General features: G+C 47.8%; 1 protein-coding gene across 1 annotated transcript; it reads right to left on the bottom strand.

The window, feature by feature from the left end:
• Window positions 1-779: 779 nt before the first annotated feature.
• On the bottom strand, window positions 780-18,372 carry SUN5 (Sad1 and UNC84 domain containing 5; the record flags this gene model as incomplete). Its single annotated transcript, XM_080814708.1, is given in 15 exon segments — window positions 780-905; window positions 1,916-2,002; window positions 2,498-2,665; window positions 3,135-3,250; window positions 4,120-4,198; window positions 8,965-9,073; window positions 9,658-9,692; window positions 10,864-10,913; window positions 14,319-14,380; window positions 15,360-15,426; window positions 16,338-16,344; window positions 16,346-16,410; window positions 16,413-16,496; window positions 16,710-16,768; window positions 18,305-18,372. Coding segments are annotated over 15 exon segments (1,182 nt in total).
• Window positions 18,373-19,260: the final 888 nt, after the last annotated feature.

Here is a 19,260-nt window from a genome sequence, read left to right as displayed (position 1 = left end):
GGCTTTAACCCCCTGAGCCACCCAGGCGCCCCCCCCATTTGTATATTTCTAAAGAGAAATGTCTATTCAAGTCTTTCACCCATTTTTAATTTATTTATTTTTGGTTCCTGTTGTGGTTGTTTTAGGAGTCTTGCTATATTCTGGATATTCATTCTTTATCAGCTATATCATTTACAAATATTTTCTCCCATTCTGTGGGTTCTTTTCACTGTTTACTTATCATCTTTGGAGGCCCAACATGGAATAGATATGATATACCGAAGAAAAAGGAGGTCCAGAGAGGGTGTGTGTCCTAATGTCACACAGTAGATGGTCTGTGTGATGGAACACTCTGTGGTGGGCAAGGGTGGGACATCTAATCCCCCACCTCATTTGACACAACAGCCACAATCTTGTTCTGTTGTACAGATGGGTACACTGAGGCCCTGGGAGGGCCAGGTCTTGCCCAAGGTTACAGCTGAGTCAGGGGCAGAGCCAGGGGATGTGAAGCCAGAGAGATGGCTTCGGTATGGGGGAGACTGCCTAGCTTTAAATCCTGGTGCTGCATTTGTGAGTGGCGACCTCTAGCGAGTTTTTGCTCGGAGTCTTCACTGTCTGCATCTGTGAAATGGGGCCTCGTGAAGCTCTTGAAAGGGGGCCTGGGCACACTGGACCATGGCCTCAGATACCACGTGGTCGCCCACCATCCCTCTGGCACCAAAAAACATTCAGACTTGGGCTGGGCTGTGAAGAATAAACTTTAATCTCTCTGGGGGTAGGGGCTCTGGTTCGGGTGCTCTTTAGGGCATTCTAGGTGGGGTCACGGAGCCGTGCACCCGCACTCGGTATAGGCAGGTGAAGCGTGGGTTTCCCCAGTTGCTCGATATCTTCACCTTGACAGCCCCAAAAGCTCGGGCAGGCTGGTTCTGGAAGAGACTCACAGACATGGAGCCATTGGCTTCTACTCTGCCTGTCCAGAGGGATGTTTGGGGGTGGAAGGGAACCCTCCCATTTCACAGGTGGCAAAACTGAGGCTCAGAGAGCAGAATGGACTATCCTGAAGTCACACAGGAAATTGATACTCAGGGGCTGGGATGGAAGTTGCTGAGGCCAGAAGGACGGATATACTGTGACTGAGAAAGCATCCCAGCCTTCGGGCCCTGGCACATAGGGCTGCGGGACCCAAGGGCAAATCGCTGCCCCCTGTGGGGCCTCAGTTTCCCCTCTCTGTAGGATGGGAGGGGTAATATCTGCTTCCCAGGTTTGCTGTGGGCATGAAACAAGGTCCTGGAGCTAACTGGCCTGCCACCTGGTAGACACTCGCTCAGTGAGAGCTGCCTCCTCCTCTTTTTGCCCCCCACCCTCCCTCAGGGATGGAGCCCAGCGCAAAAGCTGGGGTCTTGGCCTTTGAGATCTCACTGGATGCTTTGAACCTCCTAGGGAATTACAACGGGGAACCTGAGGCCCAGAGAGGAAGGAAATGGCCAAGATCACGCAGATTGTGGGGTCGGGGTTTGGGTCAGTGTCAGCCCGAGTCTCAGCGCCATTCTACCGTCCATCCCTCACAGTCCTGCTGCTCTTCCCGGCTCCCACCCCTTCAGGCCTCCGTTAGATCAGGACCTGATGACGGGGCCTCCCAGCACGGAGATGTTAATTTGGAAGCCAGCAGCAGCCTGTTCCACATCTGCTGTCCCTGGAGGAACTGCAGCAGACAGGCTGGGGGAAATGATGTCATCCTAGAAGCTGGATGGAACTCCTCAGGGTCCCACTTTTGGCCCTGGGCAGTGGCTCCATACTCTGAGTCTCAGTTTCCTCGCTTGTCACGTGGGCTGGTGACCGCTGTGCACACCCGGGGGGGAGAAGGGGTTCCCTGGGGAAAGCCCTGCACATGTGTACATTCAATATGTGCTCAACACGGGCTGCTTTTCTCAGTTACCTGGAGCTGGAACATCTGAATGATGTTTTCTGGCTGAAACTGAAATGCCCCCAGGAACACCTCCTCCCTGGGAGAGCCTTCCATGCCCTGTAGAATCAGAACCAAGGAGAAAGTATCAGGTACGGGCAGGGCCTTCAGAGGGTGCTGCCCCTCTGCAGCTGAGACTTGCATACCTCCCAGGATGGGGAATTCCCTACCTCTTTGGGCATCATTCCATTGCAGGACAGAATATTGGTTAGGAAAGAGCACTCTACTGGGAATCAAAAGCCCGAGGATCCTCTCCTAACTCTACCATTGGCTTGTAGGATTTAGGTGTTTCCCTGACCCTTTTTGGACCTCAGTTTCCTTGTTAATGGCATCTGAAGACCAAACTGGCTCTGAAAAGCTTGGCTTGAAGTAAGGTAGTTGCTTATCTCCCAACCTCAAAGGCTGTGATCAACTCAGAACCTGGTCGCCCTCAGCCTTAACAGAGCCCCATCCGGCCCCCTTAGCATGTTGGGTTGTGCAGACGGAGTGTCTGGAGTCCCACCATAGGAGGCTGTCCCCTTAGCCAAGCCTTGCTCCCTGCTGGGGCATGCTCACGTAAATGACAAAGTCCTTGGGAGCGGTGTCCAGGCTGCCTGACAGCGAGATGGTCTTGGGGATGTGCTGCAGTGTCAGGTTGGACAGGTAGACCTTCTGGGCGAGTCGGATGGTCACCTGACCTCGGTCCCCCGAGAAAGCCCAGCAGTTGCCAGGTGTCATGTTGGGCTGGAAGGGGCAGGTGCAGTGGGGGCTATGCCGGGTGGGTGGATGGAGGTGAATTCCTCATCCCACCCTGGCTCCCCGGACCTCCTTTGCCCTTTGCCTCCTGGATGAGCCAGATCCTTCCATCGACAAAGCTTAGCTCAAACACCACCAACTCCAGGAAGCTCCCCTGAGAGCCGGCAGCAAGAATGAGCCTTCCCTCAGCCCAGCACAGGGAGGGCAGGGGCCTGCTTGGGGCTGTGAGGGTTCCTTGGCCCCCAAGTCTTGAGGGGTAGGTGCGGGGGCTCCTTCCAGTGCCAAAGCAGGCCGCCCTTCCCTGCTCCTGCCTCTTCTCTCTCCTGTTCCTACCTCTCCCCCAACCCTGGGGCCCCACCCCCTTTGTGCACACCCCCAGTGTCTGCTTCCAGGTCCCGCTCCCAGAACTCTGACCACACCCCTGCCACTCTCTCCTCGTCCCCCCAATCCCCCCTGCCTCGAGGATCACGTCCGGGGGCTGCGCATAGTTCCACAGCCTGATCCAGTTCCAGTAGGAGCGAGCCTTGTCGTGGTTGTATGTGGCCGACGTTTGCTCAAAGTCAATGGAGGCCCCTGTATGGGAGGGAGGGTCAGGTTGGGCCCAGACCAGGTGCCAGGTGAGCACTTTGGGTGAGTCACTGGCCCTCTCTGGACTTCAGTGTTCTCTGGGAAATGGGAGTAAGAAGAGTAGCACCAATAGGAATGCTAACGTCCACCCCACAGGGCTGCTGTGAGGAGATGAGTCAGCCCACCAAAGTCCTTCCCTCCACGTTGATGTCAACCTCACTATTTCCACGGCTATTGTTAGGACTATTTCACAGAGGAGGGCACTCCTGCCCTGAGAGCCTAAGCCAACGCCCTCTGACCCTGCGTGCCCTTGGGTCTGGGTTAGCCCACCCAGCCAGTCCACCCTGCCCGCCCCACCTCGCCTTCTTCCCTATGCCCCTTCTGCGCTCCTGCTGTGTCCGCATGGGGGTAACTTCACAGGTGCTCCCCTGGGTCTGAAATACTTCTCCCTCCTGGCTAGGTCGCAACTCAAGGTCCTCCTGCACACCCCTCTCCCCGGGGCCCCTCTCTCCCCACCACCTGCTCTGGTTTTCCACAGCACTGATTCCCACTTGCAATTGGCCCCTGTTGGTTTTTATGTGGTCGGACTCCCCGACGTGGGGCAGGTGCGGCTCTGCTGGCCTCTGGGTCTGGAGGATGGCGAGTGGGTATTCGGGTTGTAGGGACCTCCTCTCCCTGCCTCAGCTCCCCTTTCGAGACAACAGAAAATTATAGCAAGAAAATCATCTGGGGCACAGAGGTTAGCTCTGACCGTGAACTTTCCGGTAGCAGAGAGTGCATCAGACCCGAACAGAAATCCATCGTCTGAAGAGCTTCTGGGGAAACTTGAGGAGGGCAGATTAGTGGGGTATGGGGGGCGAGGGGGACTCACTTACCTATAGACTTTAGGGCAAAGTCTGGCTTTTCAATAAAATCTCCTTGTATCATCTTCATTATTTTCTGGGCAATTTTTTGCTGAGGAGGTAGAAAACACAAGCTGTGTGCTGATGTGTGCTGACAGATCACGTCCCCGCGTGTGTTCACGCCAGGTGACAGGAGGCTGCAGGAACTCCCTTGTCCTTAACTGTTTACCCCTGCCTGTGGAGACGGTGGCTGGTCCTGGCACAAGATTCCCCCAGTCGCTGCACTGTGAGGAGGCCCAAGTGACACAGAGCCATCCCTACCCCACCTCCACACTGGTTTTCCTCAGTGCTTCCACGTGCCCCATGATAAGGTGTCCCATGTGGGACAGGACTCTGGGTGAAGTGAAGCGGCAGGGGGTGTGGAGTCAGACAGACTTTCACTGCTAAGGGGTTTGGGGCTAGTTACGCCCCCTCTGAATCTGGGCCTTCTTGTCTGGAACATGGGGACGATACACATGTCCCCCTCCTGCTACTGTGGGGATGACAGCCAGGACTTATAAGTCTGCTCCTGTGTGCCAGGAGCGTCCTCGGTGTCCCATGTGTTCACTCTTAGCCCCTCACAACAACCCTAGGAGGCATATGCTATGATCACCCCTATTTTAAAGATAAAAATACTAGGGTACAAAAGGGAGCGTGGGGGGGCACCTGAGTGGCTCAGTCAGTTAAGCATCTGCCTTTGGCTCAGATTGTGATCCCAGGGTCCTGGGATCGAGTCCCGCATCGGGCTCCCTGTTCAGCAGGAAGCCTGCTTCTCCCTCTGCCTCTGTCTCTGTCTCTCATGAATAAATAAATAAAATCTTAAAAAAAAAAAAAAGGGGGGTAGCACGTGCAAAGTCCTATAGCTGGTAAGAGGCAGACCCAGGCACTTCGGTTCCAGCGTTTGGGCTCTTAGCTACTAGCTCTCCTGCCAGATAAAGCCTGCAAGCACTTAACCTAGTTGGTGCTCAGGAAAGGCTGGCTATTATTTGTATCAGACTCTTGAAAACCGTGGCATATTGTATTTCCCCAAAATGGCCACAGCAAAGTCTCCTGTGACACACTTTTCTTTCAATATGACTTTGATACTCTGTCCGTTGGGAGCGGGGCTAGAGTTCCCTCCCATCAGTCTGGGTGGGCCTGTGGCTATGGCAGAGGTGATGCCATGTGACTTCTGGGCTAAGCCTAAAAGGGGCTACAGCTCTACTTGGTCCTCTGGGGACAGTCACTTTTGGAAGCCAGCTGCCATGCTGTGAGGAAGACCACACAGCACTGAGAGCCCAAGTATGGGTGCTTTCATCAACAGCCTTGAGTTCCCAGCTGATAACCAATATCAACTTCTAGACATGTGAGTGAAGAAACTTCCAGATGGGTCCAGATAGAGTTGCCAAGTCACCCCAGCCTTCAGGTCTTCCCAGGTGAGACCTCAGACATTGTGGATCAGTGGCAAACAAAATTGCATTCTGCTTGAATCCCTGACCCACAGAATCTCTGAGAGTGATCAAATGATTGTTTTGCATCACCAAATTTTGGAGTGGTTTGCTGTGTGACAAGAGTAACCAGATTAGCCATGGTGTTACAGGACAGTTATTATTTGTTTTGTTGATGTGGAAACTTGGAAAGTTTGATGACCTGCTTAACCTCCAAAAGGTAAGAAAAGGGGACACCTCAGTGGCTCACTTGCTTAAAGTGGCTGCCTTTGACTCAGGTCATGATCCCAGGGTCCTGGGATGGAGCCCCGCATCAGCTTCCTTGCTCAGTGGGGATATCCTCCTTCTCCCCTTCTTGCTACTCCCCTTCTTGTGCTTGCTCCCCCTCCCTCCCTGTCAAATAAATAAAATCTTCAAACAAACAAACAAACCCCCAAAAGGTAAGAAAATATATTTCATCCATAAAGTAAGAACAGAAATCTATGAAAAGGAACACTCAGACAGCAAAAAAGAAAAATTCTTGGGAATTCGTAATATATTAACAGAAACAAAAAACCCAGTAGAAGTTTTGGTAGATAAAGCTGAGATCATGTTCTCAATTTCAGAACAAACAAAGAGAAGAAAAAAGGGAGAATTGGAAGAAAACAGAAGATGAGTTCAGAAATTTAACATCCAAACAACAGGAGTTTAAAAAATGAGAATAAAACAGATATAGCTGGGGGGAAAATACCCATTTAATCACATGAGTAAAGAAGACTTTTTAGGGCTAAAAGACATGAATTTCCACATTGTAATGGCCCCAAGGGTAGCCAGCCCATAAGCATACTATCATGACATTTAAGATGTAAGGTGAGATGTAGGGCTTCCAGGTAAGATTTAGTAAATTAAAGAGGATCAATTCTTCCACTATAGAAACAACTAGGAAAAGCCATATAGTTTACTAAATCACATTTTAAAGCCACCACTGAACTATGGGAGCAATGAGGACAAGAGGGATTAAAATTCTAGAGAGGAGAGAACCATTCTGAAATTCCCTGACAATATTTTAGTCCCTGGGAACATTTGCTAATTCTGGGCATGGGCTGAAGACATGGGCTTAAACTGAACAAGGGCTGCTACTGGTGAAAGAGAAAGCAGCAAAGACTTTAATAGTCACAAAGGACTAAAAGGACAAAAGTGGAAACTTGATGAGCCTCAAACCTGAATAGTTTCCCCATAAGATGTTAATTGCAACCCAGAACTATGGAAGAGGTTAAAGAGCTACTTGAAAACTTCTGAAAAATAGAGTAAAACTTCCCAGTTTCGCAACATTTGGGAAACTAAGTCCCTTTTAGTGAGGGGACCTCAAAACAAAATAAGCAAGAGATTAAAGCCTTACAAACATCTTCCTAGTATATATCAGAGTCATTTGGAGGGCTTGTTGAAACACAGATGGTTGGTTCCCATCCTTAGTAAGTCAGAGGGGAGCCAATTAACTCAAATTTCTAATATTTCCCCAGGTAATGCTGATGTTGCTGGTATGGGGGCCATACTCTGAGAACCACTGCCCTAGAAGAAGTGGTGAATCAATACTGAGAAGCTGTAGCTGCACCTAAGGACTAAACCAATCATGGGCACAATTAAAGGCTGAGAATCCAAGCTTGTCCCTGGCAGAGAAGGTTACCCCTGGGGTCAGAGGTTTTGCATTGATGCAGGGCTGGAAGACAAAATTGGAGACTTGGGAAGCCTCAGACATATGGTCAGTCTTTCTCATTAAGAGATCTACCAAAAGTTTAAAGCTGCATGGGCAGGATATTGAAGGGTTATGCTTAACCTCTGACTAAATCTTTCACAAATTGCAATCCAGGTCTGAATAAGCTGAATGAAGGTCTACATAGAAGTGATCAGAGTACTCATATTCCTTACAAAGAAAAGGGAGAACTCTCTCTAGTTGAAGTTATAATTTATATCTGGAGCATATAGTTCCTTCATATACAATGTCCAGAAAAACACTAAAAAATATCTAGACATGAAGAGACAAGACCATATGATTGATACTCCAAAGAAAAACAGACAATAGAAAAAGACCATAGGGGCGCCTGGGTGGCTCAGTGGGTTAAGCCTCTGCCTTCGGCTCAGGTCATGATCTCAGGGTCCTGGGATCGAGCCCCACATCGGGCTCTCTGCTCAGCGGGGAGCCTGCTTCCTCCTCTCTCTCTGTCTGCCTGCCTCTCTGCCTGCTTGTGATCTCTGTCAAATAAATAAATAAAATAGCTAAAAAAAAAAAGAAAAAGAAAAAAAGAGAAAAAGACCATAGATGATCCAAATATTGGATTTAGCAGACAAGGATCTAAAATAACTATGATAATATGTTAAATAAAAAAATAAAATTTATTGGAGAATTATGTTGGAGAATTTCACCACAGAATTTAAATTTATGAAAAAGAATCAAAAGTATATTCCAGAACTAAACAATGCAACATATGAAATTAAGAACTTATTGGAAAAAAATTAATAGTAGATTGGACAGAACAGAATACAAGATCATTAGTGAACCTGAAGAAATGTGAACAGAAAACATCAAAAACTGAAGCATATAGAGAAAAAGAATGAAAATCAAACACACCAGGTAATAGCATAGGAATTACATGGAACACACTCTAAAAATCTAGCATAGATGTAACTGGAGTCCTGGGGGTGGAGATAGATAATGGGGAAGAAACAGTATTTTAAGAAATAATAGCTGGGGTGTCTCGGAGGCTCAGTAATTAAGCATCGGCCTTCAGCTCAGGTCATGATCCCACAGCCCTGGGATCAAGCCCCACCTTGGGCTCCTTGTTCAGCAGGAGGCCTGCTTCTCCCTCTCCCATTCCCCCTGCTTGTGTTCCCTCTCTCACTCTCTCTCTGTCAAATAAATAAATGTTTTTTTAAAAAGAAATAATAGCTAAGAAATTTAAAAAACTATTGAAAAACATCAACCCATAGATCCAATAAGCTCAGCAACCCCACCCCAACAGGGTGGGGTTTAATATAGAATAGGTTAAATATAGAACACTGGAAATAAGAAGAACATCCTACAAACTCCCAGAGATAGGAAAAAAAAACAGACCATACTCAAAGGACCAATACTAGCACTATTACACTTCTCAACAGCAACAGTATAACTAGAACACAGTAGTGGAATTCCTTCAAAATTTTCAGGGGAAACTTTCCTAGCAAGGCTTTTATACCCAGCCAAACTATCAATCAAAGGCAAGAATAAAATAAAGATATTTTCAAACGTGCAAGTTCTAAGCAAATTAATAAGTCTCCTATTTCACTCTCTTCCAGGAAGTTGTTGGGGTATGTGCTCCACCAAAACTTGAGAAATGAAACAAGGCATTAAACAAAGAGAGAAGTCAGATGTTTGGGAGGAGAATGGCCAGTATCTCACCTCGTCTGACATGGCTTCCATCAACTGGAGCTTAGCAATGAGCTGGGTCATGTTACCTCGGAGGTCCTGGATTTCCCCAGTGTGATGCCGCACCTTCTCCTGGTACATTCTTAAGAGGAAGGAGTTAAAACATGGACCAACTGGTTTGTGATGCTGCTCTTGTCACCTTCAGCTTCTACTTTTGTCAGACAGCCCACAGAGAATTAGCATCACATTTTCTCACTCTCCTGGCCTATCCATCAGGTTCTTATCTTTGAAATACTACTCATGCTCCTCTTCCTACTTGGAATATTTTAAAATTCAACTTACTCCTTCCAAATATTCCTGAGTATTTTTTTGCAATTAAGGATGCTGCCACCAGGTGGTATCTTGTTGGTTAAAATTTCTATTCAGCTACCATTTGCTGAGCACTAATCTTAGGCTGGGAATTATTCAGAACACTTTGCATCTTCTTTAATATTCATAATTACCCAGAGCAAGGTGGGTGTTAGCCTCATCTCATAAATGAGAAGTCAAAGGCCAGAGAGGTGAAGTAACTTGCAAAAGTTTAGCCAGGTAGGAAGTATGGGAGCTGGGATTTAAATCCAGGTTGGTCTGAAGGCAGAGCCCACAATCTTAGGCAATACATCACAGGCCCTAGATATAGTTCTGGTTTTTAGGTGATAATAGGACTATTTAGCAGATTCTTCTTACCTCAAGCTTTGCAGTGGACTATTTATGCTGTCATCCTGGTAGGGTGTTGAGGAAAGCAAGGGATCTTTTTCAGATGGCCTAATCTGGGCCCAATTGAACTTTATCCATCCATTCTCCCACAACCATAAATCTACCTATTCGCCCACCTACCATCTATCAAAAACCCAATATAACCTCCATTTTAAATCCATCCACCCTTCCATCCATCCACTATTCCACCCATCCACTATTCCATCCAAACACATTTCCCACTCATCCAAATTTCCTTATTCATCCATCCTCCTGTCCATATAACTTACCTTATATACTGATCCTTTCACCAAACCATTCACTTTCCCATCTATCCAACCTCTCAGCAACCATATGTCCATCCATCCATCCATCCATCCATCCAACCATCCATCCATCCATCCATCCATCTATCCATTTATCCGCCTGTATATCCCATCTGCCCTTCCATCTGTCCATTTTCTCTCCATCCAATCTCCCATTCATCCGTCCATCTATCCCCACAGCCATTTCCCCACATCCTTGAATTCGTCACTTCCACTGTCCTATCCATTCTCTCTCCATTCCACATTCCCATCTGATCATCAGTCAACCAACATCGATAGTGGTAGCGCTGTGCCCCAGTCCTGAGTTTGGACATCACTGGAATGAATCAGACCTGGCTCTGTCTTCAAGAGAGCTCCCAATACAGTTGGGAAGATAGTCATGATTACAAAATATTACATTCATGATTACAGAAAATTGTGGGAGGAAAGGGGAATATTATCACCTCCACCTGTAATTTCTGAGGGAAGTGACACTTTAGCTGGATCCTGAAGTATATAAAGGAGTCTAAAAGGGGAGAAGAGGAGAGGGAGGGACAAGCTCCTTAGATCCCTTTTGTCTTTAGGCCTTCTGAGAATTTTTACTGTCCTCTAACAAGGATCTCTGGCCACTGATTTCCTCCTCTTTCCTCCCCAGGAACTACAAAGCAAATGGTCTCATTTCATTTGAGCAGAACAAACTGCTTTGTGTAGAGAGAGAATTGTGTTCCATCCTCACTCTCCCACTTTAGGAGGGAGACTTGGCAAAAGAAAGATAGGACACCTCTGGGAGTGAGTGACAGGAGAGTCCTTCTGTAAGAAGAAGATGGAGGCAACATTGTCTGGTTGGAGTGAGGTTAGTCAGTGGTGGGGCCTGAAGAGAGTGCACACTCACCTGCCAGACTTCCATTTTGGATGGTAAGTGCATAGAAAACATCCAGAATCCTGTGTGGACAGGAGAATGAGAGGAAGCCATTTAAGATGAAAGGTTAAAAGCTTGGGCTTTGGCATTAAGGTATCTGGACTCAAATTCCAGCTTTAGCACTAACATTGCACAACTTTGGAAGAACTTACTTAATCTCTCTATACCTAAATTTCCTCCTCTGTAAAATGGGAATAACAGTAATATCCATTTCATGATCAAACAATATCATCTATGCAAAGTGTCTCACATAAACCAAATAATCCATGTCCCATCTCCTTCCCCTGTCCCAATTCTACTGGGGATAATTGATGAAGAGAAGAAATAAGATGGTCTTCCCTGCATTTTATGATCTCTGTGCTACCTGAAATCCTACCATTCAAGCCATTATTAAAAGTCTTTAAAACTTATTCGTTATTCATGACGAAACAATCAACAAACCAGGAACAGAATGGAACTCTCTCAATCTGGTAAAACCCATGTATGAAAAACCCACAGCTAACAACATGCCTAATGGTAAAAGACTGGATGCTTTCTTCCAAAGATAAGGAACAAGACTAGTGTGTCTACTCTTGCTATTCCTTTTCTTTTAGATTTTATTTATTTATTTGAGAGAGAGCACAAACAAGGGAGAGGGAGAAGCAGACTCCCTGCTTGGGGAAGGAGCCCAATGTAGGGCTTTATCCCAGGATTCTGGGATCATGACCTGAGTCGAAGGCAAGATGCTTAACCTACTTGAACCACCCAGGTACCCCTACTCTTGTTATTTCTATTTAACATTGTCCTGAAGGTTCTAGCCAGGTCAATTAGTCAAGAAAAATAAATAAAAGGCAGATGACAATACCTTGCATAAAGAATCCTAAAGTATCTAAGACTGGGTGTCTTGCCCAGTGTTAGAACAGCAAGGATACAAGATCAGTATATGAAAATCAATTGTATTTCTAAACACAAGTGATAAACAATCTGAAAATGAAATTAAGAAAACAATTTCATTTACAATAGCATCTCAAAAAAGAAAATACTTGGAATAAATTTAACAGAAGTGCAAACCTTGCACTCTGAAAGAAACAAAACATAATTGGAGGAAGTTAAAGAAGACATGGAGATATATATCAATAATGGAAAGATAACCCATGTTCATGGACTGGAAAACTTAATATTGTTACGGTAACACTGCTCCCCAAATTCATCTATGAATCAATGCAATTGCTCTCAAAATTTCAGTAGACTTGTTTTAAGAAATGGAAAAATTGATCCTAAAATTCATATGGAAATGTAAAGGAGTATAACTGTCAAAATAATTTAAGAAGAATGAAATTGGAGAACTCAAACTTCTGGATTTCAAAACTTACTATAAAGTTACAGCAATCAATCCAGGGCAGTACTGGCAAATAGACATATAGATCAAGGGAATAAAATTAACAGTCCAGAAATAAACCCTCACATTTATGATCAATTGATTTTTAATAAGGGTACCAGACAATTCAATAAAGCAAAAATAGTCCTTTCAATAAATTGAACAACTGGATATCTACATTCAAAAGAATGGAGTTGGATCCTTACCTCACACCATATGCAAAAATTAGTGCAAAAATGGATCATAGATCTAAATGTAAGGGCTAAAACTATACAAATCTTGGAAGAAAAAGTGGTAGTAAGTCTTTATAACTTTAAGTTAGGCAATAGTTTCTTGCATCTGACATTAAAGCACATATATATGTGCTTTAAAAAGAAAATATAGATAAATTGGACTTCATGAACATTTTAAAAGTTTGGGGTGCCTGGGTGGCTCAGTCAGTTAGGCATCTGCCTTTGGCTCACATCATGATCCCAGGGTGCTGGGATCAAACCCCTCAATAGGCTCCTTGCTCAGCAGGGAATCTGATTCTCCCTCTTCCTCTGCCTCTTCCTCAGCTTGTGCACTCTTTCTCTCTCTCTTGCTCACTCTCTCTCAAATAAATAAATAAAATCTTTTTTAAAAATTAAAAAATTTGTGTCACAAAGGACACCCATCAAGAAAGTGAAAAGACAACCCACAGAATGGGAGAAAATACTTGCAAATTGTATATCTGATAGGGGACTTGTATCCAGACTATATAAGAAACTCTTACAAGTCTATAATAAAAAGACAAACCAATTTAAAAATGGGCCAAGATCTGAATAGACATTTCTCCAAAGAAGATCTACAAATGACCAATAAGCACGTGAAAAAGATGCTCAACATCATTAGTCATTAGGGAAACGAACTAAAACCCCCAATGAGATACCCACTGCCACCATCAGATGGCTAAACTAAAAGACAGATAATAACCAGTGTTGGTGAGGATGTGGAGAAATTGGACCCTTATACATGCTGGTGAGAATGTAAAATGGTGCAGCTACTTTGGAAAAAAATTTGGCAATTCCTCAGATAGTTAAGTAGAGACTTGCTGCATAATTCAGCAATTCTGCTTCTAAATATATATCCAAGAGAATTTAAAACACATATCCACACAAACATTTTACTGGAACACTCATGGGAACATTATTAATGGTGGTCAAAAAGCGGAAAGAATTGTAATATCTATCAAGCAGTAGATGGGCAAACAAAATGTGGCATATCCATACAATGGAATATTTTCAGCCATAAAGAAGGGTCAAATGCTGAGCCATGCTACACCATGGATGAACCTTGAGAACACAACGACAAGTGAAAGAAACCACGAAGACCCCATAGTATCGTATGATTCTATTTATATGAAATGCCCAGAATAGGCAAATCCATAGAGACAGAAAGATTAGTGATTGGTTGTCTAGGTCTGGGGTGAGGGGGAATGGGAAGGGACTGAGGAATGTCTTCTTGGGAGTAGTGAAAATACTGGAATTTGATAGTGGTGATGGGTGCAGGACTTTGTGAATATACTAAAAACCAGTAAATTATACACGTGAAAAATGGTGATCTTTATGGTATGTAAATTATATCTCAATAAAGCTGTTATTTTAAAAAATGTTATTTGTTAGGTTAAGTTTCCTAGGAATTTCTAATTTCCTAGGAAATCCACACCCCTCCCCCAACCCCAAGTCCCTGGGCCAATATGCTTGAGTGGAGAGAGGAGACCCCTTTGCTTGGGAAAGTAAAGCCATGATGTGGGAGGTGATAGCAGTGGTCGGAAGGAGCCACAGACAACTCAGAAGTGGGTAATAATGATCATGTTGTGGTTGGGGGAGAACGTTACAGTTTTCAAGGCTTTCCAAAAATTTCCTTGGTTATCAGTTAATTCACTCCGCACAGCAACACTCATTAGACAGATGGGGAAACCGAGGCTCCTAGAGGGTTGCTGTCTTGCCCAGGATGACATAGTCAGTGTCAGAGCCTTCACTCTCTCCCTCCCCAGGTTGGGCGAGAGCTCAGGGATACCTCCACCTGGGGCAGGGCCCTGGAAACGTACCAAAAGCACAGAGGACTAGAACACCTGTCTTTTCCATGAGCTTCTGGAAGAACAGCTTGCATCTGGAAGACAGAGAATCAGCAGTCAAGGTGAAGAAGGACTTTGCACAGGCTAGCGAGTCTTGACCTGGCCTTTGCCCTTTTCCTACCTGGCAGGGAAGGACCCACCCTGGGCAGTGAGACGCCCCCTCCAAGATGCTGGCCGAGTCCTGGGGCTGTGCAGTATCACAGGGGAAAGAAAGCTCTTACCCCGTATTGGGGGCCATCAGAGATCCACTGACAGTGGTCACCCACATCCTCTTCACACCCTTTCTCCATCTGCAAACTGTCTGTCCCTTCCCTTCTGTCCTAGTGACCATATCCTTCAGAGCTCAGCACAAACGAACATCCCTTCCTTCTGTGACCTCCAGAGTCAACGCTGACCTCCTCCTTTTACCACTGATTTTGGTGTCTGTCTGCCTGCCTGCCCCTGACTTGGAGCTCAGGAGTGGTGAGAGTCAAGGCTGGGTCCAGAATAGGCATTAAGATGTTTGGAATGCAAACTCTAAGTGAATGAATAATGTGGAGAGCTCTGTAGGAATTTGGAGGAGTTTGCATGGACCAGAAAGGTGAAGGGAAAGGACGGGACCTGCACTCCAAGCAGGAAAAACAGCATGTGTCAAGGTACTGGGGCAGAAACAGGAATAGCAGGCCCAGGGGGTAAGAACCCTAGCCTTGCTAGTGGTGGGTCCACAGCAGGATGCATAATGAGGCAGCTCAAAAAGGAAACGTGGGGAAGGATTCTGGAAGGCTCCAGGCAAAGGAGGGAGTTACAGTGGGTTCTGAGGCGAGGGGATATAATAAAAGCCAGGTTTGGGACGTCTTCTGTGGTCTGGTGATCAAGAGGAGGTTCAAACCAGTGAGGGGGCTGCCATGGTAGCCAGCTGCATGTTCCCAGCCCCATCAGCTTCCCCCCCTCCATCCTCCGCCTGCCAGCCTCCCCCTGCCAGCTCCCCCCACCCAACCTCCCCCCGCCAGCCTCCCCTCGCCTGCCCGTGCCCACCTGCAGGTATTGAACAGAATCTGGTGAACCTGAGTCCTGAGGAAGCAGGCCAGGCAGGTGATCCAGGCTGTGGAGGAGGCAGGAGAGCCGTGAGCAGCTGCACCCTCGTTCTTACTCTACAAAGCCTTGCAGGAGGCGAGGCCCTCTTGCTGGGAGACCCTCCCAATTTTCTAATTGAGCCCAGGGTAACCCTGCTCTGCTAACGGGTCAGCACCAGCTCCGAGGGAGGACGGGTCCTAGAGGTGAGCCCGGCTTGTGACTGGCGGTTAATGGCCACCTCACAGTGACTCTGGAGCACAGGAAGTCTGGGGTGTGCTTCTGCCCATTCCCAGACACTGGGAGCTTCTCAAGGGCAGAGTCCCTGTCTGGTTTATCCCTGGGGGCCCTGTGTTGCCCAGCATGGAACTGGATAAAAAGTTGGGGTTCAGGATAGATAAGTAGGTGGGAGGATGCATGAACGGACAGAAGAATGGTGAGACAACAGCTTGGAAGTTGGCCAAGTAGGAAGACAGATGAAAGCAGCATGAGTAGATGGAAGGCTAGCTAGAAGGATGGACAGATGGACGACTGTGTGGGTGTGAATATTAGCACATAAAGGTTTGGGGACCCGATGGTTGACTCATTGAATGGCTGGCTGGCTGAGCTAACAGGGTGCATGGCTATTACAACAGATGCTCCGAGAAATGACTGGGTGACGAGAAAGTGGAGGGGCGGGTGGCCGATCTTTGGGGTGTGCTCAGACCATGTTCCGGAAGTGAGGGTGCATCACATCAGACCATTCCCATGACTTCACCAATGGCCTCCTGGTCCAGGGCCCGGGCAGGTGGTCGGGTAGGGGAGCGCCCGACGGCTCTGCCTCCAAACGGCGTGTCTCCCTCCGACACCCTCTCTCCAGCCACCAAAGAGATCCTGGCTGGAATGACACCTCTGACACTTTCAGAGTTCCCTCCCTCCCCAGCAGCCAAGCGGAGGCCTTACTTCCCCAAGGTCAGCCCAGCCTGTGGCTGGGCCCTCTTCCCCGGCCCACGCTGAAGGCCAGGGCGGTTCTCAGTATATACGTACACACACAGGCCAGCAAGCACTGGGTCAGGCCCGGGGCTGGGGCATTGAGGCGGATGGGCAACACGAAGGCATCACCTGCAGAGAGCACGGGGCTGTTATGTCAGGGCCAGCCTCGGGGACCCTGTGCCTTGCAGACACCAGAGGAGCACCCTGTCCTGGGGGCGGACATCTCCGCTCCCCACCCCGCCCCTCGCTGGGTGACCCCGGGGTGCCCATCTGGACATCTCTGAGCCTCGGCTACTTGCTCTTCACAAGGACCCCGGGGCTCCCCCTCCCCTCCCTGCTCACTCCGGTTCGACAAATTGTCCTCTGGTACCCGGCAGGTGTTCCGGCCTCTTGGGGCGACCCTGGGGATGACAAGATTCACAATCGCATTTTATAATTTTCAAGAAACGTGATGCCCCCATGTTCCAGATTGAGAGACTGAGGTGCAGAGAAGTTTGCCGGAGACCCCCAACCTGTGAATCAGGGACACAGCCAAGTCTGACCAACCCCAAACCCAAGTCTCTTTTGAGACTTTTGAGACTCGCTGGGTGTCCCAGGAAGAGGACTCCATCTGCTGTGGTAGTCACCGGTGTTTATCACCCAAAAGCCAATCCCTCCCCTTGCTGGCAGGAGGCTGATTTTGGTCGCTTGTCCCCCTCCTACCCTGTGTGAGTGTCGATAATCCTGATTGCTCTAAGCCTGCTCTAAGCCTACCCCCAGCACCTTGCTGCTATTGGGTGGGGGGGAGGTCTGCAGGGGTGAGGGGTGGAGTGGGCTGGGTATAGGGGTCTGGCACTTGCGGAAAAGGCTTTCTTGTCGCTAAAATGAGACCCATGGGAAGCAAATCCCATTCTCTTTGTACCTAAACAGCCATGCTTCTCTGGGCCGCTGGAGGTGCACTAGCCAACTGTCACAGTGGGGAGGCCAACAGGGAGAGCGAAATGATGGTGGGGACCTGGGTCTCGGGGACACTGCAGACCCATGGAATTGAAGTGCTCTGGAGCGACCCACCTCTTGGGACCTTTTGGTGTGTGAGATAACACATTTTTTTTAATTTCTTAAGACAATGGTCTCTGAACATTTATTATTACACCCTCTTCCAATGTATTTATGTTTATTTCTTAAGAAATGATATATACACAGGCACCTAGGTGGCTCAGTGGGATAAGCCTTGGCCTTCGGCTCAGGTCATGATCTCAGGGTCCTGGGATGTAGCCCCACATCAGGCTCTCTGCTCAGCGGGGAGCCTGCTTCCCCCTCTCTCTCTGCCTGCCTCTCTGCCTACTTGTGATCTCAATCTTTCTCTGTCAAATAAATAAATAAATAATCTTTAAAAAAAGAAATATATATATAATACCACATATATATTATTTACTCTTTCAAATGTGCAAATCTATTCATATATTCCCAAGTAATAGAAATCAAAAGAGGATGCGCTGAAAATATACATACTGAATTTCTAGTAAGTTCTCCCCTTCACACAGGGGATTGTTTTCCATACCCTCTTGGAATATACACCCCACTTTTGGGGTGTATATTTTGGGGGGCCCAGCGGTAGGCAGAGGCAGAGGCGTGCATTTCCCCACTTATCAGCCGTCTCCCTCGCTAGACTGGGACCTCTGTGGGGGCAGGGAGCCCATCCGCTGGGTGCAGCCCATGTACCTGGCACCCTGCCCAGTGCCCGCATACAGTAGGTGCTCAATAAGCATGTGTTGAAGGGATGACTGCCCCTCCACTCCCTTGGCGGGGAGATTTTAGGAAAGCGACCATCAAACCTCCCTGACCGCTGCCTCTGTCAAGGCCGTCAGTCATGACCGCTCATCTCCTGGGAGATGGCCGAGGGCCAGCATTTGGTAAACTGCAAAGAACCGGGCAGAGGGAGGGGCTGCCGTCCTCACCTCCTGGGCCGGACGACATCCTCTGGTGGGTCACACAGGTCCACGGGGCTCCTTGAGGACCGTGGCATCGATTTTCTTCTCTAGGAAATCGAGGGGGAATGGTACTGGGGCTCTGTGGGAGTTGGCAAGGGAGAAGTGGCTGCCGCTGCCGCCAGCTCCTAGCGTTCCCTGGCAGGGGCCGCACGGGGTCTCGCCAGGTCAGGTGGAGCTGTGGGCACTGTGACCTCATAGAGCAGGGGGGCGGGGTGGGGGGAGGGCTCTGCCCAGTCTCTAGCTCGGTTCCAGAACTTCCCCTTGGCCAAACCCATTCTGACCCACTTTCCACTTTTTAAGATGAGGCCCCAGGACAGGAAGGGTCATGCCAGGATCTCAGCGGCTGGGCAGGAGCAGAGCGGAGGCTCCAATACCAAGACCAGGCTTTCTTTGTGCCCCCCGCAGCTCCTTCCCTGCTCCAAGCTTCCCAGACTTGCCACCTGCTTAGGCTGTACGTGAAGGCATCTTATATGTGGGTCTGCTCATTGGTGGACGTTTCGCAGAACAAAGAATAATGCATATGCTGTTATTTTTTTTCATATGCTGTTATTTTAATAAAATTCTGCATTTCCTGGAGACAAATAAAAGCATAACAGAGTGGAAATGTCTGCCTACGTTTTTTTTCCCGTCAGCCCTGCTGATGGAGAGTTTATTTGGATTGTGAAGCTAAAAGGAACCCCTTTTGCCCCTGGGTGGCGGTTGCTGAAATTGTAGGCTAAGTTGCTGTGGGCCAACTTAGCCTACAAGGCAAAGATTTGCCCCTCAGGAAGGCCTGCCTACTAGAACCTGAACGTGGGACTGTGTTAGGTTACAGAACAAAGATGATCTGGGGCTTGCAGATGGGATTAAGGTCACTAATCAGCTGATCTTGAGATAGAAGAATGTTCTGGCTTATCCCGGAAGGGTCTATAAACGGAAGAGGG

Source organism: Martes martes (genome assembly GCF_963455335.1).
Source record: "Martes martes genome assembly, chromosome: 9".
NCBI classification, from domain to species: domain Eukaryota; kingdom Metazoa; phylum Chordata; class Mammalia; order Carnivora; family Mustelidae; genus Martes; species Martes martes.
Note: the sequence above shows the minus strand (reverse complement) of the source record. Positions and strands in the feature narration are given on the sequence as shown.